Source organism: Melanerpes formicivorus, unplaced genomic scaffold (genome assembly GCF_026170545.1).
Source record: "Melanerpes formicivorus ecotype bairdi unplaced genomic scaffold, bMelFor1.0.p_v2 SCAF_17, whole genome shotgun sequence".
NCBI lineage: Eukaryota > Metazoa > Chordata > Aves > Piciformes > Picidae > Melanerpes > Melanerpes formicivorus.
Window position 1 is genome coordinate 14,020,233 of NW_027142369.1, and position 26,445 is coordinate 14,046,677.

Below are 26,445 nucleotides of genomic sequence, written 5' to 3' on the forward strand. Positions count from 1 at the left end.
CTATGTGGTCACCCACAATAGGGCAGGAGAGACCCACCACACTTGTTATCAAGCCATCAAGGGACCTCAGCAGACTGTTTTACACCCAGTTTGGCAGTGGCTGTGGCATAACTTGATGCTCATTTGTGCTTCAGAGATGGTTGTCCTTATCCATCCTTACCCTTCCCCAAAATCCTGAACCTCACCCTATAGCAATTCCCACACTACCTCATCTGGATCATACCACAGAGAACAGTGTCAGAGAAAAATATCAAACAGAAGTTCCTGTCCCAGAGGGTTTCCTTAATGACCACTTTGATCAGTCCTTACATCCAGAAGAGTATTCAGTCCAACTTCACTTCCCCAGAGTGCTATTTTCACACCCACTATTCATGGTGGAAAAGTGGCCCTGCATTTTCATGGCCATTGGGACAAAAACACACACAGCCTTGTGTAACCCAGAGCTAAGATTTCCCTAGGGATTTATTTTCAAAGTCCTATTAAAGGCCTAGGATGAGAGGAGTAGGTCACAAAGACACTGTACACCCAGGGAGCCTCTTCGCTACCCTCCTCACCCAATGGGTTAAAGCATTTCACGCAAAGCCGGATGACACATTTTCGGTCTGATATCAAATACACCAAGCACATCCATGATTAAAAGAACAAAGCACCCAACTGCTCAGGAACAACTTCCACTTGTTCTCACAGAAATTAGGGTCTTTCTGAGCTGATTGCTGTGACCTAGCTCCACATGGTAGCACATTCAGTGGCTCTGAGGGTTTTAGACTTAACAGAAATCATTTCTCAAAGAAAGTAGGCAAACTAGTATTTGAGAGATTAAAAGAACTGAGAAAGGCACTGTACAGGTTCAGTGGGGGTTTTTTTGGTGCTGAAATTTTTTTCTTCTGCACAGAAATCACCATGGGAATGAACAAACAGCTTTATATGGGAGCTATCATATCTATGACTCTTTCTCAACCTGATGCACAAGGGATCAGGTGGTTCATAGGACAACTACAAAGAGACCAACGATTCACAAGACAGCATCATACACATGCAAAGCTACAGAAAACAAACATCCAAAAAGATATTCCACCCATTGGTTATAAATGAAAGCCACTACAGGAGGAAATAAGTGGACTTTTCCCCCCCCCCAGAAAAAGGACAGGAGAAGCTTTGGTTTTAAATCAGTTTGAGAAACACTATAAAAGAGAATGCTAACAAGCCTTCGCTATTAGCATTGCATCTCATGTCCAGCTACAAGTTAAAAAGCAAAACAAGAAAATCCCTGACTTTTAACAGAAGTTCAAAATTCATGACTACAAACAAAAGTCTGAGAACATGCTGTACCTGGGCTGCCATCTGTGAATGAAACTTCTGAAGCTGAGCATTCAAAGCATCATTCTGCTCTATCAGCTCCTTGTAAGAGAGCACAGAAAGAAAAGCAGGCTGAGATCTGCAGCTAGTCAACTTTTGCTAGGATTAGCTTGTAGCCATGATTATGTTAGTAAGAACAGTTTAGCATTTACATGTCAGACACTTTTCAAAGACTACTTTTCTCTCCACTCAGATCAATCATTCTGAGTGAAAGCCTAAGAACCTGTTCTGTATCCAGACAAAATACTTCCTACCCCACTTCAGATCATTTGTTTTCCCTGAAGCCCTCAAGAGCAATGTCTACACTGCCTCTCACCATTTGACACCAAGAGAAGAGAGATCTCTCCACAAGAGCTCACGCAAACATCAAAGGTTACATGGCTGCTCTTCCACGGTGTTCCCCAGACCAGTGTCATGTGGTCTTAGCTCGGGAAATCACCTGGGTCAGCACTTTTTCCTGACTTGCCCAGAATACTTCTCAGGTCTGAGATGTCCCCAGACCTCCTTACAGCACCACACACAAGGCCTCACTTCACGGGCTGCCAGATGATAGACCATCACAGTTTTGTCATTCTTTACTCAATGGGAATGCTTTGCTAAAGCAGCATTCCAAGAATATTACTGTGATTCCACAGACACAAAATAGGAGGGAAAAAACCCCAACACAAACCCTTAAGATACTTAAGCAATAGTACCTGCACCTGCATTTGCATGGAGTCCTCCGCAGAAGCTCTCTTTTGCTCTGCCTCCATTAACTGCAACATCCTCTGCTCCAGCTGCTGTTTTGACACCATTGTATCAGTAAGTTTACTGTGCAAGCTCTGGATTTCATTGTCTTTGGCCACAAGCTTATTCTGCACATCTGTAGCAGAAATGTCAGGATTTTAATTCATAAGTAAATGCTTAACTTTGAGGGAAACAGTTTTCACCATAAACAGGGAGGCCGATCAGAAGCCTCACTCCAACAAACCAAGGGTCAGCTCTATCATCAGCTTTCAGACTAACTGGTATTACAATATGCAATTTCCCCAGGGTGCTGAAGCAATTCTGACTTCACCTGAGCTTTATTTAAACCACTAACTCAATAATGCCCTTTGGCAATTGCCAAATCACTGCACTGAGTACACATGGGAATTTTGTGATACGTGCCTTGTTGGGCTGCTTCATGTTCTGCTGTTCTTTTCCTGAGATAAGCTTGGATTTCTTCCCATCTTCTCTCTGCTTCCTGCTGCTGGACCTATATATTGAAGAGAGAGTTGATGAAACGAAGCCTAACCTTTAATTTGGTTTTGAAACACTGAGAAAGTATCTCTCCAGTGCTATTACCACAACATAGAGCAATGAAGAAAAATTGTTTCTTGTTTCTCTTAGGGCACATCAGAGAAGCAGAGTGCCCTCTAATCCTCCTCCTAGAGCAGTTTAGCCTATTAATTTGAAAGGCAAATTGTGAGCAGGCTTTCATTATAGACCTTAACAGGATGGTTTCTGTAATACTAAAGTGTAGCATCTTTGCCCTGCAAGTTCAGAATTCATTCTAGAAGCCAGACTAGCCAGGAGTCACAGAAATCTGCATCTAGTAATTAAAATACATCAGAAGTCTAGATAACTCTCCACCTGCAAAGTCCAGAGGCAGAGAGACCTTCTGGTAACTAAGACTTTATTGCAAATATGAAAAATGTAATGAGCTCTGGATTGGTGTTCTCACACAAAAACCATTAAGCCTCTCTCCTGAAAAACAAACATAAAATATGTATATGTATAAAAAGATTTTCTTGCAAGAAGAGATACATTTGGCCAGCTCATTTACATTTTAATTCTTTGATAAGTGCATTTACTTAAAATTTTAAACACAAATTTAAGCAAAAGCTTGTAGTTCCAAATAAAAAGATCACATAAGGACAATGCCATCTGGATGAACAGTTCAAAAACACTAAGCCTTGCTGGAACTGTATGCTCATAGAAAGCAAAGCTCAACATCAACAGTTAAGCTTTTTAAGGATATTTACCTGGAAGGCTATGCTTAATTTTATAGGGAGATTTGTAATCACTCTAAACCCAAAGTACAGTGCAAAAACATTAAGTAAACCCATAGGCTGGCTCAGTTCAGCTAAAAATAGATACTTGCAAATATAATTTAGTGGCCAGGGAAACAGCTAAAGCAATTCTCACACACCTCTCATCCCATCCAGCTCAGAACTTGGCTCAGATGAGCACAACTCAACAAGCAGAGAAAACCCATGTCACCTTTAGCTGAGCAACTGCCTGCTCTGCATTCTTCTTCTGGAGTTCCTCTTGCTGCAGCTTACTGCTTTTCTCTCCCAGCTCATTCACCAGTCGAGCATAATCCTGGCGCAGTTTGTTCAGCTCAGCTGACTGCCTGAAAATATAATGTTTTCACAGCTTTTTCTTTTCAAAAAACAAAAACAAACAAACAAAAAAAACCACACCAAGAAGCATAGGTCTTAACAACAACTACTCAAAGGTCAACGCCAAGTGCTGTATTTGCAGCCAGAGGGCTGTACTGGAGATAGGAGTTCACACTGCTTCATCCTAGGAAAGGCAATCATGCCTGACCATCAGGTCAGGTACTCTTGGCCACCAGCACATCAGCTACAAACCACTGAGTCAGAAATAAAGGTCAGCAATAAGCCACAAGCATCAGTTCTTTTAAATTGTTGGGAAGCTGATAGGCAGAATTTGGACAAGCTTATACAAACTGAAGAGGCTCAGCATAAGGAAGAGGTTGAAATTCACATTCCTTTCATTTTCCCATAAAGGATTCTTGATGTCAGACTTACTCAAGATTATTCCCCTCCTGGATTAACCTCATACATATCTTTGGACTATAGACTGCCTCTTGGCCTTGAGTTACCCTATTAGTTTATGAAGCTATCTGATGCTCTCTTAGGGAGAGAAAAATGTACTTGCACAGCCCAAGGGAATAATTTTAAAGCCTCCCCTTTGTGTCTAAGCAAATGAAAAGCATTTCATTTTTATCTTAAGTTTGCCTGAACGATGGATTTTTGCAAGCTAACTAAAAGATAATAATGCTTCATTTCTGCAGGACACCTAAAATCAGGGCACCAGTATCCTTTTCTGAGCACTCATTGTATCAGCCTGCCCTGCCAGGACACACACAGGGAGCAGAAAATACTTCTGCTGAGCTATGCTCAGCAGTGTAGAAGCTGGTAACAGAAAGGTCCACATAGAAGCAATATCTCTGCAAGAAGGGCATAGCCAAGAAAGAAGACACAGAGCCCTTTCCCAGTCCTGGTGGTGGTTTTGACATTCTAGTCCTCAACAGTAACAAATACCTGACAGCATGTGAATTGTTGGTTTTGGTTTTTACGGCCAGAATCTCACTGGCAGCAAGTCTCCAATCTGACCATGCACCTTACCGGGGCGCTTGGCTTTCACCCTTTTACCATCATAGATACAATCTTCTCTGCCAGCTCAGGGACAATCTTAGTCATAACTCACGAAAGACAAAACCTTGAGATGCCTTTTTGTTTCTCCAAACATCTTCAACACCAGCAAATAAATTCAAGTCCTGCCACAACAGTGCTGTTAGCTGCAAGGTGCTGATATATTTTTCTTACACAAGACTGAAGTTTAGAGTGGCTATTCCTGTATGAGCTCAGCATCAGCACCTCTCCTAAAAGCCCATGGAGAAAGAGTACAGACCCAGACAGAAACACCAACTCTGGCTGAGCAGTTCTGCATTTTTCTGTTAAAGCCTCAGCACCCACTCTCTAAAAGCTCATGCTTCAAGTCAATGAGACAATTACCTGTTTTGAAAGTCTTGGCTCAATGTGAACACAAACAACTGCCTCCTCAGCCCAAAATATCACTGTTTTTAGTTTAACCACAAATTCAGAGACAGCCAAAGAGATGCAAACAAAATGAGCAGAAGCCAGAACAACTCTTCAGGGAAGGCTTAAACACACACAGAGCTCAGAGGCGCCACTAACATACTTGCTCTCCATTTGATTGGTAGAAGTACTGACAGCATCTCTCAGGATACCATTTTCCTGCTTCAGGTGGCTTATTTCTGCCTCCATCTGCTCACGAAGTTGCTGGAACTGATGGGGAAAGAATGATCAGTTCCAAAAAAGAAATCAAACTAAGAAGCACTAAAAAAAAACCAAACCACCCCCACAACAACAGTAGATAATATAATCACAACAATTAAAAATAAATAAAACTAAGTGGCTTTCTGGGAGAAGGGGAGTTTTACATCCTTCCTCACACTCCCAAACTAAACTGTGCAACTCAGACCTCCTTCCTCAGATAAAAGCACCAGTTTTCCTTTATACCACTGTATCAACATATTTATCAAGGCAGTCTTTAAGACCATACAAGTGTTACTCTGAATACCAATTGCTCAGCTGTGTAACTTCAGTTATTTGTCAATAACTGAATACCATTATATAGGGAAATAAACTAAACATACTGTGAATGTTTACAAGACTTTTAAACAAAACAGATGAAGTATAAAGTAACAATACAGAGATTATAGTATGTAAACTGCAAAAAGCTAGGCCTCATATCCTAAAGTCAAGATTATTAAATAGATCCCTTCAGGCAATAATGTGCTTTGATTGCATTTTCAGCATGGTTCCAAACTGAGGCAGAAAAGCCCTGATAACCCAAGGCTGCTTAAGAACAGTGCAAACAAAATAAAGAGAGGATTCCGGGGGGCGGGGGGGAGAATGGAGAAAACAGACTGCATATGCAGACAGCAAAGCTCATCAGACAGCCCAACAGCAGCCTGCTTTGAAAATCCTCCAGCACATACAGCTCCTCTACCAGTGCCTGTTTGTAGAAATGACTGACATCATTTCCAAGACAGTTTCACCAAATGGTGAAATGTCAGGGGGGGAGGGCTGGGGTTGCATATTAAAAAGTAAAAACATGCTGGAACTAGGACATGTGCTGGGAGATTCTTTTGTTGTTTTTTTTTGTTCGTTTTTGAGACAACAGATATACAAGAGCCCAACAGGAGCAGGGGCAGAGGTCCCTTCCACCCCAAACCATTTAATGGTCCTACGGTAACTGGAAGCTTTGGCGGGTTCAGCTTCCCTGCAATGCTACAACACATCAGCAGGGGGAGCAAAACCAAAGCATTGCTTCCTCAGCTTATTTCTCCAGATTAGCCTGCAACAGTTTGCAAAAGCCACCCGGTTGCGCCCAGATGTCCCTTCACGCTTCCAAGCCAATAGGTTCAAAAGTAAGTCGTCTTTGCACAGGAAAACATAGTTCTGCATCAAAACTGCAGAGATGATACTGCCCTAAGTGCCAAGACAGGAGATAAGAGCATAAAAGCTGCAAAGTTCACATGCTGGGCCTGATTCTGCGCCAATTCATATGGCTGTTAAAACCATGTCCCTGAGTGCCATGCCACACGTTTCTTGAACACCTCCAGGGATGGCTATGTTGTCACTCGAGAATAATTTGTAAAATGAGATTTAACAGCTAGTAAATGATCATCAGCATTAGTGGTACTGTCTTTCAATTAGGTTTTACACTTCAAGTGAGTAAAATACCACAGAAAAGTAACCAGATGATGCTCTTTTACAGACTATATAAGTCACCTGTGATACCACTCTGTCTTTCAAGTCAGAAGACCACCACACCATTTCCCCATCCTCAACAAGTGTTATACCACCAGCTACAACATTTCATTCAAGGCTCATGGTAATAAGTGAAGCTAATTTCTGTGTGTGCAAACAAATGCTGGCTAAAGCAGTAACTTCTCAGCGCCGATATGCTTCTGCACAAAGATCAATCTAACAGTTTTGGTAAAGCATTTACCTTTATCTTCATCTGCTGAGATTCTTGGTAGCTGACATGTATTTTACTCTGAAAAGTGCCGTGCTCCTTTTCCAGCGTGTTGATGCGCTCTCGCATTTTCGCTGTAAGCAAACCATTTCTCTCCTTTTCTGCAACCAGCTCCTTTGGTGGGAGAGAAAGGACAAAGGGGAAAAAAGTCATCTACTGCTACTTCCTGAAGTCTAACAGTCAGTATTTTAAAGACAATTAACACCATAGCAAATGTGTACCAAACCCAAGTCAGCATCAATCTTTGTTCAGAGAAGTTAGTGTTAGACCTGGCCAGACCTCCAGCACCTCGACCTGGCCATCTACTAAAAAGATGTTTGCTAGTTTAAACACTGATCTTCTGTTGTCTCAGAAGAACTGGAGTCTCATTTCTATTGACTTTGGCCAAACTACACAAAACCCTAACATGGTAAATCACAGATATCATGCAGAGCTTAAAATTTTCATCCCAAGTTTAACAGGATGGAATAACTCAGGTAAAGAACCTTGGCAGAACAACAGAGCATTTTAGAGCAAGTAATTGCTTTGTAGCAGGTTACAAAGCCAACTGTTTTGCCAGAGGAGATGGGCTATTAGTAGTCATCAACAGAGAAGCCCTGAACCCCACTAGCATGATGCCATATTAGAGCTTTCAAACGGAAATGCACCTTGCAGTTGAATCATTTATCAGCCAGGAATTCAACCCAGGCACCCAAGAAATACATAGAGCTGCTCCTCTGCAACACAAATGCACTTGCTGTAGTTAGCAAAAACATCAAGTCCAGCTTTCAGCTAGCTCCCATTGCAGAGTGAGGTGTTTGTACTATCTGAGCTTCAGGTGTCTCCAGCTACACAGCTTCAAGTGCTCTAAATTAGTAGCCTGACTACTCTCTCTCTTCAGGTTAATTATAACTTTTTCCACATATTAAATAACAGCTATTCTTTCTTTTATATCAAACTTCATGGCTTCAGGAGCTGCTCCCCCAGTGAAGTAAGTGGCTCAAGTTCCCAAGCCCAACTTCACAGAGGCATTTAGGAACTTGAGTCACACCAAAAGTTTTAAGTCACTTCAGCAAATACAGTGAAAAATCTTGACACAAAGCTTTCTCTGTGTTATATTTGCATCAGCTAAGACCACCCATCTGCAGTCTACACTAACCCAGCTACCTTGTGAAGGCCATGCCAGAGAGGCTGGAAAGATTAACTGTAACCCAGCTTGTGGTTTGCCAAATAGCTTTGAGGTCACACACCTCTTGCTCTCTCCAGTTATCTTTATCAACACTCCTGCAGGAAAATCTCTGCACCTTAAAGTCCCTCTATAGCCTTTAGCAGTGTTTTCAAAGAAACACAGTAATTAGAAGAGCTGTTTATCAGTCAGGCTGAGCTTTTCCCCTTGCTTATCCTGATACCTTAGCACCACAGTAACTCTGCTCTTGCTCATTTTCTTCCAGCTTTCAAGAATACCCATTTATTTCTCATTCCCCCTTCCCTCCCCCAATAGAGACAGCAAAAGCCCTCACTGACCCCTGCTTCTCCCCAGATCCTGCCTTGCCTTTACAAGCAGCAGTTTACAGGTTTTGTTTTTTTCCTACCACATCAGCTCCCCCCACACCCAGGTACCTTCTGTTTCTTCAGCAGCTTTCATCCTGCAATTCTGAGCCAGGGTTTCTTTCTCCCTCCCAAACATATCACAATGTTACATATTGACTATCCCAAACCTCTCAATTCCACTGGCAAATACACACCTACCTGTGCCTTATCAGGACCTCACACAACACCCACTCCCTTCTTCCTTTCTCATCTGCCAAGGTTCCCAACTCCCATGTCTTCTGGCCACTTAGCTCCCACCTTTGAGCACAGAAAGCTGGGCGACTAACACCACGATCTTCCCAAACCTGATGCCTGTGTGCTTCCAAACCATCCAAAAGAGACAACTTCTCCCCTCAAAAGTATCTGCATATGCCCATTTATTTGTTCAACCATAAGCACTTTCCTCTGAAAACTTCATAATAAAGAAGTTCAGTTTCAAAAACTAGTCTTGACAGAGGTGCAGCAACGACCCTGGGAGTCTAAGGCAATCTGAGTTGTAACTCAAAGGGCTAAGCAGACAGTCTATCCTTTCTGCAGCTTCCTTGATGAAAGAAAATTGGTGATTGTTGTGTCTAGAGGCACATCAGCACATAAATCCTAGAACATGTAGCAAATTAAAAGTGTGATATAAAAAAAAAGGAGTTTAATATTTACATCCTCAAAACCATCTTTTACTCATGAAGGGAATGTTTTTAAAGTAGCCTTTTGAAAATAAAAGTAGCTTCAGCTTTAAAAGTCTCAGTAAATGAACTCTCTAGAACAGTCACTGGAAAATAACTCCACATAAATGCATTAACAGCATCACAAAAGCAGATATAGTGTCGTGGTAAGCTTTCCCAATATAAAACATTCCATCTTTCAATGTATACTAAACTCAATAAACCAGTATTTGCTGGCTGCTAGCCCTACAAGCCCTTGCTCCTTCCCACAGCTCTCTAAACCTGAACCTCTTTATATTTACCTGGGTGAGCTGCTTGCACTGCTCCTTTGCCACAGCTGCCTCCTCCTTCATCGCAGCAAGCATCTTCTCTTTGTCTTGTAGCTGATGTACAGCTGCAGCCGTCTCAGCCTTGCTAGCCTGCAGCAGAAGTACAGAATAAAAATGACCACATATGCCAGAAGTACTTGCAGAGCACACTAGCAGGCAGCAGAGCAAATTTGAGAGTAAGAAACACTCCGCCTCCTGCCCTCAAATCATTTGTCTGCATGGGATCATGGCACCACCAGCGCCCAATTCTGCTGCTAATGGATCCTGCAGCTCCTATTTCGATAGGGAAGGAAATGCCTTTTCAAACACACAGAAACCAATTAAGAGAATAAATGGGCTCTTAAGGTGCTTCCATGTTGGAAGACAGCCACTGTGGTGGCAGTGAGGAAAACAAAGAACAGCCATTATAAGAAATATAACAAAAAAAGACACAGAGATGCTGAATCATTCAATAATTGAGATTGGAAGGCATTTCCAAGATCACTTGGTCCAACCCACACACAAAGCAGGTATAATCCAAACTTAATCTCTTGAAATATCTTGACAGAGAACTGCTGGAGAGAATCCAATGGAGAGCCATGAGGATGATTAGGGCACTTGAGCATCTCCCTTATGAAGAGAGACTGAGTGACCTGGGTCTATTTGTCTTGAGAAGACTGAGAGGGGATCTCATCAGTGTGTATAAATCTCTGAGGGGTGGGTGTCAAGTGGAGGGGACCAAACTCTTTTCAGTGATGCACAGTAATAAGACAAGGAACAATGGGCTCAAACTTGAACATAGAGAAGATTTCATCTCAATGTGATGAGAAACTTCTTTACAGTGAGGGTGACGGAGTACTGGAACAGGCTGCTCAGAGAGACTGTGGAGTCTCCTCCTCTGGAGACTTTCAAAACCCACCTGAATACGTTCCCGTATGGACTACCCTAGCTGATCCTGCTTTGGCAGGGGAGTTGGACCCTATGATCTCTGGAGATCCCTTCCAACCTCTAATATACTGTGATACTGTGAACTGGGGTTTAGTCTGGAGAAAAGGAGGATGAGCTGAGACCTCATTGCTCTCCACAACTACCTGAAAGGAGGCTGGAGTAAAGCAGGGAGTGGTCTCTTCTCTCTAGTATCATGTGACAAGACAAGAGGAAGTGGCTTGAAATTGTGCCAAGGGAAGTTTAGGTTGGATATGAGGAGAAACTTCTTGATGGAATGAGTGGTCAGGCTTTGGAACAGGCTGCCCAGGGAGGGAGTAGAGTCACCCACCCCAGAGGTGTTCAAGAAACGTGTGGACATGGCACTTGGGGACATGGTTTAACAGCCATAGGATGATGGTTGGACTTGACCTTAGAGATTTTTTCCAACCAAAACAATCCTATGATTCTATGACTTAAGTCTTATAATGAAGAAGCAAGTAAGTGCCAGTCTCATAAATGTACTTCAAATTTGCCTAGAATTTCTTCTTTAGTGGTACTGTTTACATAAGCAGTATAAATCACACTGTCAGTGTCTTGTATGAGCTACAGATAGGAAAATATTCACATTTCTAGCTACAGACACCTATACTTTTTGGTCACATACAAACCCAGGAAGCCATTTTGATCCTAGAGGTTTAACCCTAACACCAAACCTTACAAAAAAAAGAAAACACACCACGAGAAAACAATACAACAGGGAGGCTGGCTGCTGTTACAAATAAAACAGGCAATGCCACTGCAAGTGTACCACTATTGAGTTTTCAGTCAAACACTGAAACAAGGAGCCAGAACGAACACAAGAAGTCTCCATCCTTAGAGGTTTTCAAGATCCAGATGGACAAATGCCTGAACAACTTGCTCAAAGCTCAATGCTGAACCTGTTTTAAAGTAGGCTGTTGGACTGCATGACCCCCTGAAGTCCTTCCAACAGAAACTGTGTGATATGCTACTCTACTGCATTAACTGAGCTGACACATATCCAGTTCTGCATTTCTGTTCTGCTACTATATTCTGCAGAAAAACACAGAATTAGAAGATGTCAAGTGTGACAAACAGACAGTCATAATGAGTCATGGGAGGGACAAGCAGACATATGTATCATATTGGTGGTCACCACTGTCTTCTGCCAAGCATGGGCACTGGTTGCCCAGAGGGGTTGTGCTGTCTCAGTCCCTGAAGGCTTCAAGCCAAGCTAAACAAAAGAGAGACTTGAGCATCCTAGGCTGATCCCAGTGCTGGCCCAGCTTTGAGTAGGGGGTTGGACTGCAAAACCCAGGGGTCCCTTCCAAATCTGAATCACCCCACAATCCTATGAGAAATATCCAAAGCAGACTAGAAATTATAGAAGATGGAGAGATTTGCAAATCTCACAATTTGCTGACCAAGTGCACAGCCACAGCAGCTTTTTCCCTTAATTTCACTCTAGTTCATCCTCTCCCACCATTTGTGAAAGACAATTCCTGCAAGTCACCAGCCAGCCTTCCCCCATGCCAACAGACACGTCAGCTGCAGCAGCTGTCCTACGCTATATACCTTATTCTCCACGGTTATGTCTGCTCTTTATGAGCGGTCAAAAGCCACCAGCCTGTCTAGCCAGCCCATGGGATGGCAGATGGCAGCACGCAGACATCTGACAACAGCCTTCCGCATGCAAAGCAAGCACAGACCAGCTGGAAAGAGTCTTCTAACGACAGAGTGCAGAAATCACACCAGAACATGGATACAGCTAATCTGACAGCATCTCTCCCCATCTCTGCTTACTTAATAGTCCTCTCCACCTCCCGCCCGTGGTCATTCACCTTTTGCAAGACGTCATGAATGGCACTGGATTTTTCCTTTAACACCTCCACGACACAACGAGCCTCGTCTTCAGTGAAGATCATGTTCTTCAAACCCATTACAAAGTCTTTAAATTTTACTTCAGCATTCTCTGCAACACAGAAGGGAGGATACATTTATTTTGGACTTGATGCAGAATTACTTATTTTGCCTCGAAACAGCCCGTGATGGGGTGTCGTTATGCATAACATCTAACTCCAGTCTGAAAAGCCGAGAAGCAAGAGGTCATGAACATTCAGCAAAAACATCTCTCCAATTTAAATCTGATAACAATCTGCTGGAGAAGAGATGGAGAAGAGAAGAATCCAGGTTGGAAGAGACCTCTGAGATCATGGAGTCCAACCTATCATCCAACACTGTCTAATCGACTAAACCATGGCACCAAGCACCCCATCCAGTCTCTTCCTAAAAACCTCCAGTGATGGTAACTCCACCACCCCCCTGGGCAGCCCATTCCAATGGCAAATCACTCTTTCTATGAAGAGCTTCTTCCTAACATCCAGCCTAAACCTACCCTGGTGCAGCTTGAGACTGTGTCCTCTTGTTCTGGTGCTGATTGCCTGGGAGAAGAGACCAACCCCACCTGGCTACAACCTCCCATGGGGAACAAAAAAAACATCCCACCTCTTTGTACAGTTGGTAACATTTACAGCATTGCTAGCAAACCACCAAGCATAACAGATTTTGGAGGAAAAAACTGCATAAATATGAAAACACTAGAGGACTCTCCATGTATTATGACAGTAATTCCACCTCAGTTCTCAATTTAAAGGACAGCCTGGCTCCACAAACAATATGCAAATGACAAGGTAATGAGTTGAAGAACTGGCACATTTCTCATCACAATACATGGAAACTAGCAAAATATTCCCTCAATCTAAGTCTGGAAATGAACTGCACCAGAAGGAATTCAGCAGTAGGAAAATAAACCTGTAAGTTTGCTCTTACTGGCCAACTAAATGTTTAAAAAGTCACAAACATTGAAATACACTTCAACTGAGTCATGCACTAAAAAGGTTAAAAAACCATTCATTTAAAATAAAAACTGCACACAGGTAGCTTATATGGATGTACAAGACCAAGGCATCCAGTTTCTCTGTCAAATATACACCAGTGCAGAGAAGTTATGTGAAAGGATTGTAAAAAAACCAAACACACACACAAAAAAACCCACAAACAAAAATAACCCCACACAACAACATACAAACCAAGAAAAGCTTAAAAGTGATGCTTGGGTCAGAAAGTAGCTCCTGTGAGAAGAAACTTGGATCCTTCTCCATGAACTTTGAAGGCCATTGAAACCAAGCTACACAAACCCAAACATTTCCTGAGTTTGAATATTAAATGAAGAACAAAAAAATGGGGTGCTAAGCCCATAAGAAAAATGATTGAGCATGGAAAAAAAGGTCACTGAACAAGAACAGAGAGCAAGGAGTTGCGGGGGGGAAGCACTGAGAAATTCTAGCACCCTCTGTCAGTCCTAAATTCAACTCAGCCTTAGCCAGAGGCTTCAGATCACGTAACTGCTACACTGACATCATCAATGATGCTGTTACCAGGAATATGCCAAAATCCTGAGACCACAGTCCAGTTAGCTAGAGTCTATAACAGCTTGGCTTGTGCCCCCTGAAGACAGAAGGACCTTGTTCTTGCATCCAAGAAGCTTACAATTAGAATAGAGGAAGATTTCTATATTGGGAGGGCAAATCCCAGCTGACACAGAAGAATTAGTAGCTCATGTACAAGGTCACAGCTCACAAAGGAAATGAGAAGGGATTGGGTACATGTGGGAAGCTTTGAAGCTGCAAGGCAGTAAGGTGCAGCCATTGAGCTAGAAACACAAGAGAAGCCACAGGCGAGTAGTACTCCAATCCAGATACCACAAAGCTGCCAGGAAGCTTTCAAATAAGCATTTTGGAAAACAAGTTTAAAAAGCAAAGTTCCAAAGAGTGCAGTGGGTGACCAGGCAGATTGTGTTGGAGAGACAGCCTTCTGCACAATCCTGAGCAGGGAATCATTTGGCTTCTTCTGTGTGCCCATCCACAAATGTGAGGGTCTCCAGTCATGAAGGCTCAGTAAAGCTGGCATGCTTTGAGCCAGTCAGTAACCTATTTAAAGTTTCAAGGTGGGACACAACGCTCACAAATCACTCCAGGCCACCACAGAGGAGTATGAAGAAGCTCCCCTGTTCCAGTAAGATCCAGCTTTGTTAAAAAGGAAAATTCAGAGTCTTGCTGGAAATTGCCAGACAATCTCCACCAGCAATTTGCTTCAAGTGACTGTGCTGCACTCGAGAGATAACACACTGGTTGATTAACCCAAGCTAGCTCCACAAACAGCCCCAGACCTGCACTCCCAGCCTCAAGCAGACTCTAACAGCCCATGCTGAAAGCTCAAGTCCATCACTGTTAGTGATGCTCGCATGCATCTGTGTGGTCTGCCATCACCCATTTGCTCACCGCGAGGACACAAAAGCCTACAGTCAGCATTAATAGGATTCAGATGGCACAAAACCCTTTCAACAGTGCCAAAGATAGAGGAGAAATGAGCACAGACAAGAACAAACAGTGTCCTGCAGCCACGAACGTTTCCCTCCAATCACTTCTTCCTAGCAAATAAGAGAAGATTCCTCCTCCCCACATACACAGCATGCTTTCTGCATGTTTTCCCTGATGAGGTTTGCAAGCAGGCTCTGCCAGACAGATTGCATTACCAGTTTCTTACCTTTATCCGTTTCATTCTTCAGTTTCTTGCCACTGCTCTTCTGGATCCCCTCATTCACATTTTGTTTTGCTACTTCAACCACTTCTCGCTTTTCCAAAGTGCCAGTGTCGGAATTATCCATCAAAGGAATGTAAGTAGTTGCTTGAATAAGAGGTTCATCCACCAAAACTGTAATCAAAAGTCCATAGGATAGGTTAAAGCTCTATAACAATTAACAGATTTTTAGAAAAGGTGTGTGACATATTAGATAGTTGGATTCAAGCTTCTCCAATCTCAATAGGGAGTTACACTGTTTCTGTTATCCTTTACCACTTAACTCATTAAAGCTCGTCAAGTTAGTTCAGTAAATGAAGGGGTCTAATGCATAGTAATTTAATAGCTTCGATTAAATACCTACTTCTAAAGCTGCCTTTTAGCATTTTAAAAAGTAGCAGGAATCTTCCTTTACATTTCGACTCTCATTTCACTTTAACAAGCAAGTTCCACATAGCACCAATGAGACTGGTTTACTTGTGGCTGCATATGCCATCCCTCATCATCCCTGACATGCAGAGAACTCCTTTGTCTCCAGTCTCTTAAAAGCTGGTACCTTACTGCCAGCATTTTTACCCAGATTATATCACCTGGGGGGCTGGAGTCAATCTTCAGAGGTCCCTTCCAAACCCCACCACTCTGCGACCTGGGAACCAAATAATTTAGAGAGAACACGTGGTAGGGCTAGCAATCCAAGCTTACTTTACATGCAGACTTAACTGCCTGTAATGAAGACATCTCATCTGTCAGAGCAGGCTTTAGGCATCATGAATATTCAGAGGTGCCCAGAAGTACTGACTGACCTCACGTCTCCATTCACGCAGCACTGTATCAACATGGTAAGCAACAGCCTTCCTCCAAAGAGCTTTTGAGCCTGTGCCACCATGACAAAAAAACAGGGAAGGGAGAAGAGCAACAGACCAGGCACAACAGATATGATGGAGAGGGTCCAGATGAAGGCTGCAAAAATGATCAGGGACTAGAACACCTTTGCTATGAGGACAGGCTGAGGGAGCTGGGGTTGTTCAGCCTGGAGAAAAGGAGGCTCCAGAGAGACCTGATAGTAGCCTTCCAGTACCTGAAAGGAGCCTACAGGAAGGATGTGGAGAGACTGTTTACAAGGGCTCTGGTGACAAGACCAGAGGCAATGGCTTCAAACTAAAGAAGGGAAGATTTTGATTGGGTATCAGGAAGAAGTTCTTCACTATGAGGGTAGTGGAACACTGGAACAGGTTGCCCAGGGAGGTGGTTGAGGCCCTTTCCCTGGACATATTCAAGGTGAGGCTCAACAAGGTCCTGGGCAGCCTGGTCTAGTTGAGGATGTCCCTGCTGGCTGCGGGGAGATCAGGCTAGATGACCTTTGGAGGTCCCTTCCAGCCTGGACCATTCTATGATTCCATATGACCAGCCAAAAAATTGGATTTGCTCATTGCCCAACAGCTCAGGCACTGGTCCACACTGCCTGAAACATGCAAGACATTCTGCCACAGCAGAATAGCTCACTGACCCTGCCACCCTAGACTGAAGGACTAATGAACAGCAGATGCCATGCAGTAGACCAGAGACAGGCAGAATTAGGTGGGACACAAGGTTTCAGGCATCAGTGCAAGATATATACACATCCCTGGCTGCCAGGAACATAGTTATAAAATGGTTTTGTACGGTGGCTGCTATTACAGAGCAAACTAGGCCAGATGGACCTTTTATATCACCTGCTACAGTCTTTCCACTTCAGCAGCCAGGAAACACCTGCAGGTACACTATAAGCTCAAGAGAGCTCTCCACCAGCAGAAATATCCACCACCTAAATCCAGTTACCACCCTCACCTTTTCCCTTCCTGTCCTTATTAACTTCCCACACATTTTATTCCTCCTCTCCCAGAATCTGTTTAATATCAGTGAGACACTTCAGAGTGCCAGCAACATCTAAAATCACCTCAGTACATCCAGACTTATCTGGATGCTCACTGCAGCTGATTTTTGCTCTTGTCATTTTGGAAAGTTGGCTTTAAAAGAGCACAGTTTTCATTCAAATAATACAGGAGCTACTCCTGTGTATTACTGACAGCTTAGTTTTAATGCTGGCTGACCTGGTACTGACACTTATTAACCACACACAGACAACCCCATGGTCCACAAAATGGTCCCTCAAAAAGGGCAATAAATGCATGAGGAAAAGCACAAGAACATCCATAGAAGGCAATCACATCCTAGGTTCCCCATCAGTAGGTTTTTTCCGGCTTTCATAACATATGGAAACCCTACATAACTTGGAATCTAACCCTGGCCTGACCAGGGCCCACAACTCATCTGGACCCCGATGACCTGACCAAAGTATAAAGGAAACAGTAACCAACACTGTCTACTCCAGGAGCAATCTACTGGCCAACAAATTCTTGATAGCTATCCCAGTAGAGTTTTGAGAAGCTAACAAGGTGGCCTCACAGAACTTGATGGTCATGCTCTTCCCAGAGTAACAAGGACACTCATTGTAACAAAAACAACCAACACCACACCAAACAACCACCCAAACCAAAGAACACAACACTACAAACAGAAGCACACTGAACAAAGAGGAGACAAGAAACAGCATCTTGGCAGAGAATGGGGGATGACAAACAGTAAAGGCCTTGACAGCAAAGATGAGCAGTTTATGTTGGAGCAACAGCCAACTAACAAAAGGACAGTAAGAGAGGAACGTGGTCAAAGCAACCAGCTGAAAGAACTGCAGTCTTGTTTGGGGCAGATGACTGCAGCAGTCCCAGACATAACTTGCTTAAAGCAACTTAGAGCCTTGCTCAGCTTACTCCCTAAGTCGACACATTACTCCCCAAGAGGGGATGTTTGGAGCCAAAAGAGCTCAGAAAGGTTCACAGTATCATCCCATCCATGTTCAATGGTACCAGGGGTTCATAAGTATCTCAGACTGAACAATCTTTCCTACCTGGAATTTTTGATTTTTCAAATTAAAAGAGATTTTTCTATATGCTTCTTTTCCGAAGGAAGAGAAATCAAAGTGTGGATGGCAAAAAGGCTTAACAATCAGGACATTAGCAGTCTGTATTCTTACCATTATCAACCTTCTGCCTCTTTGAAGAGACTTTCTTCTTTCCTGATACATTTTCTTGCTTTATGTCCTGGTGGAGCAGCACTGGGACTTGCTTTTTGGCAGGAGATACAACAGAATCAGTCTTACTATCTTGATCATCTGTAACAGACAATTAAGACAATATGCTCTTCTGTATATTTTCACCATCACTTTTAAATCAGTAAGCCCATAACAACTCAAGTCTATTCACAGAAAAGAGAAGCCCAGGTATTTAAAAATCAGAGCATAACCATCCAAACATACACAGACACACTCACCAACACCTACACCACCCATGTCAGATGAAACCCCAAAGCAACAGGAAGGTTTAGCAGAATCAAGAGCCACAGCACCCAGTGTTTTGACAGACAGAAATCTTATTTGCAAGCAGAACATATGGCAATGCAAGTAACAGTTTAACAAATCCAATCCAGGTTTTACTGTGACAGAGCAGACAGCACGTGTTACCCACATTAGTTTCTCATTTGCAGAAAGTACTTTAATCCCCACTCCATGAAACCACTTGGGTTTTACACACACACCCCCAACAGCTACTGGGACTGTGAGAAGCAGAAAATAAGTGTTTCACATTAGGGAACATTCTTTTAAAAAGTTGTTTCTAGTGAGAATTTGGTTTTTTATCATTTTGGACTGCCTGTGCTATACAATGTGCAATATTCTTGTCAGGAGCTGACACACACAATACAGGGGTACAGTGTCAGCTCCTGTAATCAGTGATAAGAGTTAGTTGTGGCTGCCCCCAGAACAGTGCTTGCAGACCACATTTAACCATGCCACAGAGATTTTTTGAGAACACCCACAAACAAGATTTGATACGTTTTTAATTAATAGTTTTTGGTGGTGGTGGTAGTGGGTGGGTCTTCTTTCTCCCTTTTTACAGAAAAAGAGTAAAAATCTACTGCATCAAGCAGCAATGCTGTGCTTCTTCCTCACTCCCTCCAACTAACCTGTTATGATTGCAGCTCAAAAGGGTGATCTGCAAACACCATTGATTTCTGAAACTAGCTATTTTTATTCCTTTCAAATTGCTATTCACAGGCAGACAACCACACCGAGGCACATCAGCTTCCACTGAGGGTATGGCCAGGACAGCCACAATTGATTCTGACTACAGTTTTCAGTCTCTTCTAGGTTGGATGTTTCAGTTACAAAATCTGGACCAGTTTTCTGTTAGCATCAGATCCATTCTATTAGAGAGGTGTAGCAGGTGGGAAGCAGCTCTAAGTGCTTCTTTCCATGAATCTGCCACCAAACACCTCTTCGCACATTAAGCCTGCACTTAAACTGTGATTTATTCTGCACAGTCTGCTATGAGATTTCTCTAGATGCCCTTTACTTATCAGAGCAACCACTTCCAGGACTCCACTTTTTCATAACCTGACATCAGAATGTACACAGCAAACATCTAATGACTTCTTTCAGGTAATACAAATTTTGACAGGTTGAAGCAAAGTAGCCAAACCACCGAGCAAAGCAGAGATATGAGCTACTCTGTTTCACTCAACAATCTTTAGTAGAAAAACGCAAGAAGGAAAGGAGGAACACCAGAGCATTGCTGCCAGATGAAAAACAGGGGAAAAAAGCATTAGCTCATAAAAAGGAAAAGGTTAGAAGGGAGCTTTGCTCCACAGAGATCAGGCAGAAGAGTTGAGAGACACTCTGTGGCCTTGCAAAAAGCAGAACACAGTTCTGGCGTTCTGTGCAAGAAGCATATGCAACATCAGATACCCATTCCATTTTTCTGCTTCTTCTGCCCAGGCTTCTTCTTAGATGATGCTGATTCAGATGGTGGAGTGGGCTGTTTTGTAACAGGGACTGGTTCTACTTTCTTGCCTGAAGACTTGGAGCCTTCTGAATCCTTAGTTACATGATCATCCTGAACAGCCTTATGCTTTTTCTCCTTCTTCTTCCGTTCTCTAACGCTGGTAGAAGGTTCTGTCGCACCCAAGGGAACAGGAGCAACATGCTCTTCATCTGTACTCAGAGCATCAGAGAGCTTAAAGTCCCGAGGTGTACTTTCAGAGTCAGACTCAAGGATGTTCCCATTCTGAGCTTCTTTCTTCTTCTTCTTCTTCTCTATCTTCTTTTTATCAGCCTTGGTAGGTGGAAACTTTAGGTCCCTCTTCTGTTTTGCAAGGACATCATCATATAAAGTTTCTTTCATGAAAAGCCAGAAGAAGAGGAAGATGACTGTAATAACCACAGAAGGAATGAGGACGATGAAGTAGGTAGACTCGTAAAACTCCATTGTGCTTTTTCTCAGCTGTATTTAAAAAAGACCTACAAGGGAAGGGGGGAAAAAATAATTAGGCTTTGAACAGGCTTTCCCTTGATATTATCTCCTCCACCAATTATAAAAGAAGCTATGTCATTGTTTTAGAGAAACCTTAAAATAGCTTTTCATGAAATTACCAAACTAGATCATTCACCATCTGTTTTGAAGTTGTTAGCCTGGATAGGAAGGAACAGGACTGCTGAACCTGGAAGCAAGCAGTTCTCCTCCTTCCTGAACTTCCATTTTCCCTCCCAGTTGAATTTCATAAAGTTAAAGCTTTTTATTTCAGAAATACATGAGACAGCACTTTCAGGGCCTATGAATTAAGGACCAGTATATGCAAAGCAACATCTCTTTTTGGGGTCATAGATCACCTGTAATGAATTAGGTTAAATTTCCACTTCGTTTTCTTCCCAGATTTATGACAGCTTCAGAAGCTGAATGAGAAGAAGGGTGAGATCCATACATTTTAGTCAACCTTATAGTATCTTAGTATCATAGTATCATTCAGGGTTGGAAAGGACCACAAGGATCATCTAGTTCCAACCCCCCTGCCATGGGCAGGGACATCCCACACTAGATCAGCCTGGCCAGAGCCTCATCCAGCCTGGGCATAAACACTTCCAGGGACAGGGCCTCGACCACCTCCCTGGACAACACATTCCAGGGTTTCACCACTCTCATGGTGAAGAACCTCCTCCTCACATCCAGCCTGAATCTCCCCACCTCCAGCTTCATTCCATTCCCCCTAGTCCTATCACTACCTGAGATCCTGAGAAGTCCTTCCCCAGCCTTCCTGTAGGCCCCCTTCAGATACTGGAAGGCCACAATTAGGTCACCTCGGAGCCTTCTCTTCTCCAGACTGAACAGCCCCAACTCCTTCAGTCTGTCCTCATAGGAGAGGTGCTCCAGCCCTCTGAACATCCTCATGGCCCTTCTCTGGACACGTTCCAGCACCTCCACATCCCTCTTGCAATCGGGGCTCCAGAACTGGACACAGTACTCCAGGTGGGGTCTCACCAGGGCTGAGTAGAGGGGGAGGATCACCTCCCTTAAGGAACCAGGCATTTTCAAACCTGCTTTTTGAAGTCTAAAAGGCAGCTTTGAACTTGGGACAATTCCACACATTTATTGGAAAACAGGAAGATCGGTCACTTATTTTGCTGATGTAAGAGTGCACAACTTCCAGGACACTAACAGACCAGATGACTACAGGATAATCTGCTGAAAACATTATTTGTGCCCTAAGCACTTCTTTCCATGTATATACATTTTTATTGGGTTTGATGGTGCTCTTTGTTTGTTTTTGTTGCTTTTTGTTTTTAAAGCAGGAACCACAGAATTAAAAAAAAGTGGTCAATGTTTAAAAACCCTGACTCTAGGGCTAAGACAAGCCAAATTTTCCCATTTCACAACTGATCACTAGAAACAGACTTGGATTTTTGCAGAAAAAATCCAAATCCTTTCCAGACTATTTGTTCCAAGGGGAAAAAAAAAAATAAATTAAAAGTACCCACCACTGAAAAAACTACAGTCAAAACTCCTTAAGCAAGTGCAACTCCTGATTCACCAACTCAGTTTAAAAACCTCAATGGAAAACACATGCTTCAACTATGTTTTCCCCTACACATGATTCTTCAACTCAACCAGCCTTTGGAAATCCATTCTCCTGGGAATGGAAGGCAATGGATCTAACCCCGGATGTGTTTGCCATAATCCTTGTCACCTCCTCTGCCTCATCCTCCAATACACCCAACACATGCAAAGGTCCCCAGCACCACTTGGGAAGCCTGTGCTCATAGTTACTCCAGGCATAAGCATCCCATTCTGCTTTTCCTCAACCAGCTTCAGGATGACAGCTTCACACATGTTTAGCTATAACCACAGAATACCAGCTTCAAAGGACCCTCAAGGATCATTCCAACCTTTCTTGGAAATAAACCTGGTCTAAACAAGATGGCCCAGCACCCTATCCAGCCAAATCTTAAAACTGTCCTGGAGACTCCCAGGGAGATTATTGCAATGGTTAATTGTCCTTGTTGCAGACAGTTTTGTGTCAAACTGGAATTTCCCCAAGAGTAACTTGTCTCTTCCATATGAACCCTTCAAAAAAGGGAGTCTCCATCTCCTTCATAGTCACTTTTTAAATACTGAAATATGGTGATACGGTCTCCTTAAAGTCTTGCTTTCTCAAAAGGTGAGATGACCTCAAAAACTGTAGGGAGAACTGTTCCACACCTTAAAGCAATATTGCTTGGAGTACTTCCACTGCTGCTTTGAAAAAGAAAACAGGTGTTCCTGCTGAAGACACAGGGAATAAAGTCTGTGTAGAAGTTGCATGGTGCAGGGAGAGGCTATGCTGTCCTTGCTTCTGGGCACACAAAATCACTCTTTAAATACCTGTTAGTACTACACTTAAGGTTGCTTTACCTCAGCTTCTGGCTGAGCTGGGAGCTATTCTAAACTGGCCTGCCATCCTCCCAGACTGGCAAGAGCTTGGTTTGTAGGCTGGCTATGGTTCAAAAGTTGTTATATGTAATAATTTCCAGACAAAAAGGAGTTACTGTGATAATCTGTTTGTACAGTGCATTGAGCAGCACAGAAAGCACAGACTGGGAGCTCTAATTTGGCTATTAAGTTATCCAAATAAAAGACTAACACTTTCAATACACTAATTATTCATCAGTTGTCTTAACAGTAAGTCTCCTCCAAGTTTGCATTTATTTCCTGTGTGCACACAGCTGACCAAATAGGCTTGGGCTTGAAATTAAAACCGGCACAGAAAGTTGCAGAAGGACTGAGAAGGATGGGAGGAAAAATTCACCTGTGGGGTATAAAAAGCACAGATGCTTGAAACTAAGCTGGAGCTTCCAAAATTATTAGTTACAGCTACTCTTGATAAAACCAGCTTCCTGCACTAAGGATTGAATATAAGTCATCTCTTGAAGGAAGCAGATCTTAAAAGTTTGCCTCAGCCAAAGTCAATATTGAATGCTTACAGGAGAGGCTAATCCCCAAAGTAAATATGTAATTAAGCAGATTTTACACAAGTATAACTAAGTTGATCATTACAATACATTACTGCTATTGCAATACCTAACCATGAAGAGTCCACCTCTGCCTCGCTGATATGTGAGCACACAGCTGGCCACAACTTCACCCAACTGCTTCAGCCAAGCCAGGACTATCACACCCTGCAGCTGCCCTTACACATTTCCCAACACCAGACCACAGATGCTCAGATCCAATCACATGCTCCACAAAATAAAGGTTGTAAAAGTTCAAGACATCAAGAGTAAGGAGTCACGATGGGTCATCAAGGAAGGACTAAGTATAAGGAGAAAATGGTTGTTGCTTTGAGACCAGAGAGGCTAGACATATAAAAGCTTCAGCTGCTCCAAGAGGAGTCATAAATACATAATTACAACAGATAGTCTGAGTGAGGAATATGCACTGGAGTAGACAAGGTCTGATCTCAGAGATGGCCAAGCATCACAAGCTCTGCCAAGCATCCATCCACCACCCTGCTCTCTCCTCCCTGCACTTCCCTCCCTTGTGCAACAGGATCAGTTGCACTTTGTCTTGGATCCAGATCACAACCTTGCAACGATGATTTTCAGACCCTCAGACTCAATCACTACTCCTGTCCTACTCTCTCTCATTGGGGCGAAGCAGAGTGGGAGCCAAGTGAATAATTCCACCTCAAACACTGCAATCAAGAGGCTCACAGATTTCATGTCCTAAGCCCAGTGGGGAATCTCACATACACAAATCCAACCTTTTACATGGAAGCAGGGTTGGAAAAATAGAAATAAAATTTTTAAAGAAAGAAAAAGAAAAAGAACAGCAATAAAAGTGCTGGGATGTTCCTAGAGTTGTTTAAGCTCACCCGAAACAGCAAACAAACAAGCTCTGCTCTTATGGCAATACACTAATTGCCCATCTCAGCCCAGTATGTGCAAGAGCATTCAAAGAATCACTTCTAGAAGAATCCCATTGCTGCTGGCTCATATGCAGAATGTCAAGATGGCATTCTTCACCATCCACCCCTTATCAAGATGTCTTTACAAAGTGACATCCTTGCCATGGGGCGCACTGGCAGTGTTTTGGCTCACAGAGTTCCCAGTTGTCCTCTGAGAATCTACAATTACTACAGAAGTTACTCCATTCCCATTTATACTTCTGTATTACATTGACAAGCTCTCTAGGGAGAAATAGAAGCAACCTATATGGAGAAAAAAAATGTAAAATATTCCATCTCATACAAAGAAGATCCTTTCAAACCAGGAAAAGGTGAATGCTACATTAACTTTAAAACACCATCACATACCAGCTTAATTGCTCCTCAGGATTCACTTTTACCATTCCTCCCATTCCTGTTAGCTATGGAAGCATAAGACCCCCTGAAAAAAATACTAGCTCTTTCCCAGAGTGGGGCTGGCAACAGGACTTATCACTCACAGATCTCCCTGGACAACTTTCCAGGGCGGCTACACCAGCTCTCTGCCCACTCAAAGCTACACTCCCCAGACAAGGCACACCCAGCAAGAAATGACACGTACACACCCCCTTGCCACTGTGGCAAGTGTGGCAACTGTAGCCACACTTAAAGTATATGGTTAAACACTCACCTTTCATCCCTATTTGATATTTAACCTGATGTTTAGCAGGCACTTTTCTTAGAGCCTAGTGCCCGTGCCAGGCTCCCCACTTGCAGAAATGCTCCATAAATTCAAGAGCTCACAACATCCCTTTAGTCATTCTGAGAAAGGGGAACAAGCCACATCTGTCCCAGCCCACACACAGACTCGGTTACTGTTCCCATCCTGCGTTTAACAAAAGAATCACACTTTTGTTCCCTTCAACAGAGCCCGTGCCACAGAATAAATAAATAAATAAACAAATCCCTATTTCTGAACTCCAGTGCAGTGTCACTGCTTGCACCTGACTGCTTCAGCTGGATTTAGGAACACACCCTTCGCTTTCTGCATTTAAACCTGAAGTTTCACCCTGCACAGATACCTCATTTCACAGGATACTCATTCAGTTTAGGTCCAGACAATTAACTTACTGGACAAGACAGAACTAAATTACAGGTCCATCTGGCTAATGAATCACTCACAGCTTAGCCCCAGCACATTAGAATCACAGCTTCTGTAAATTCTTGAGTCCCAAGGTGCACATAGTCTCCAGAGAAGTGTGCCTCTTTGAAAAATTAATAGTAAAGGGGAGGGAAATAAAATCACCTTGGTATCTATGGAGTTTTTTGGGGGGTGGGGTTTTTTTGGTGGGTGTGGTTTTGGGGTTTGTGGTGGTGATGCTGTGATTGTTAAGATACACCACATACAATTTAGCGAAGGCAACAGCTTCTTTAACTGGGGTATTTTCCCTGGGATTTTCTCAAGCTGAAAGCAAGCCCTCATATTCAACAGTCGCTAGGAACACAGCAAGAAGTCTCAGAGGAGAATCTGCATTCAATAAATTCCTCAAACAGATTTATTTTTTTCTCCCCCCTTAATCTGCACACCATTGGCAATGCAGTCCATATCAGTCAGCTGCAAAGAGGATCCTCTTGCAGACAGCTTTACTGCCAAGCTCATCCTCTCCTAGAGGTCTTCAAAAGGGGATGCCTAGCAGCTGGACAAGGCAACTAAACTCAGATTGGCCATAGGTAAACCATAAAATTAAACAGTATGTTTGGCCACTCCATGACTATTCCTCACCCATACAGTGTGAGCAACCAGC

At 43.0% G+C, this 26,445-nt stretch overlaps 1 protein-coding gene across 12 annotated transcripts in view; it reads right to left on the reverse strand.

The window, feature by feature from the left end:
- Window positions 1–26,445, reverse strand: part of KTN1 (kinectin 1) — an 82,540-nt gene that overhangs the window by 36,513 nt on the left and 19,582 nt on the right. For 9 of the 12 annotated variants that reach the window (XM_068149033.1, XM_068149031.1, XM_068149029.1 and 6 more), the window contains exons 2-12: window positions 20,154–20,705; window positions 18,387–18,524; window positions 15,284–15,451; window positions 12,520–12,650; window positions 9,728–9,844; window positions 7,171–7,311; window positions 5,332–5,438; window positions 3,601–3,733; window positions 2,506–2,593; window positions 2,052–2,218; window positions 1,330–1,398 (exon numbers count right to left, since the gene is read on the reverse strand). In XM_068149033.1, coding sequence (XP_068005134.1) covers window positions 1,330–1,398; window positions 2,052–2,218; window positions 2,506–2,593; window positions 3,601–3,733; window positions 5,332–5,438; window positions 7,171–7,311; window positions 9,728–9,844; window positions 12,520–12,650; window positions 15,284–15,451; window positions 18,387–18,524; window positions 20,154–20,673 — 1,779 coding nt within the window. In that variant the 5' untranslated portion in view covers window positions 20,674–20,705. The remainder of the gene's footprint in view (window positions 1–1,329; window positions 1,399–2,051; window positions 2,219–2,505; window positions 2,594–3,600; window positions 3,734–5,331; window positions 5,439–7,170; window positions 7,312–9,727; window positions 9,845–12,519; window positions 12,651–15,283; window positions 15,452–18,386; window positions 18,525–20,153; window positions 20,706–26,445) is intronic. The other 3 variants (XM_068149022.1, XM_068149030.1, XM_068149027.1) reach the window with 2 other exon arrangements.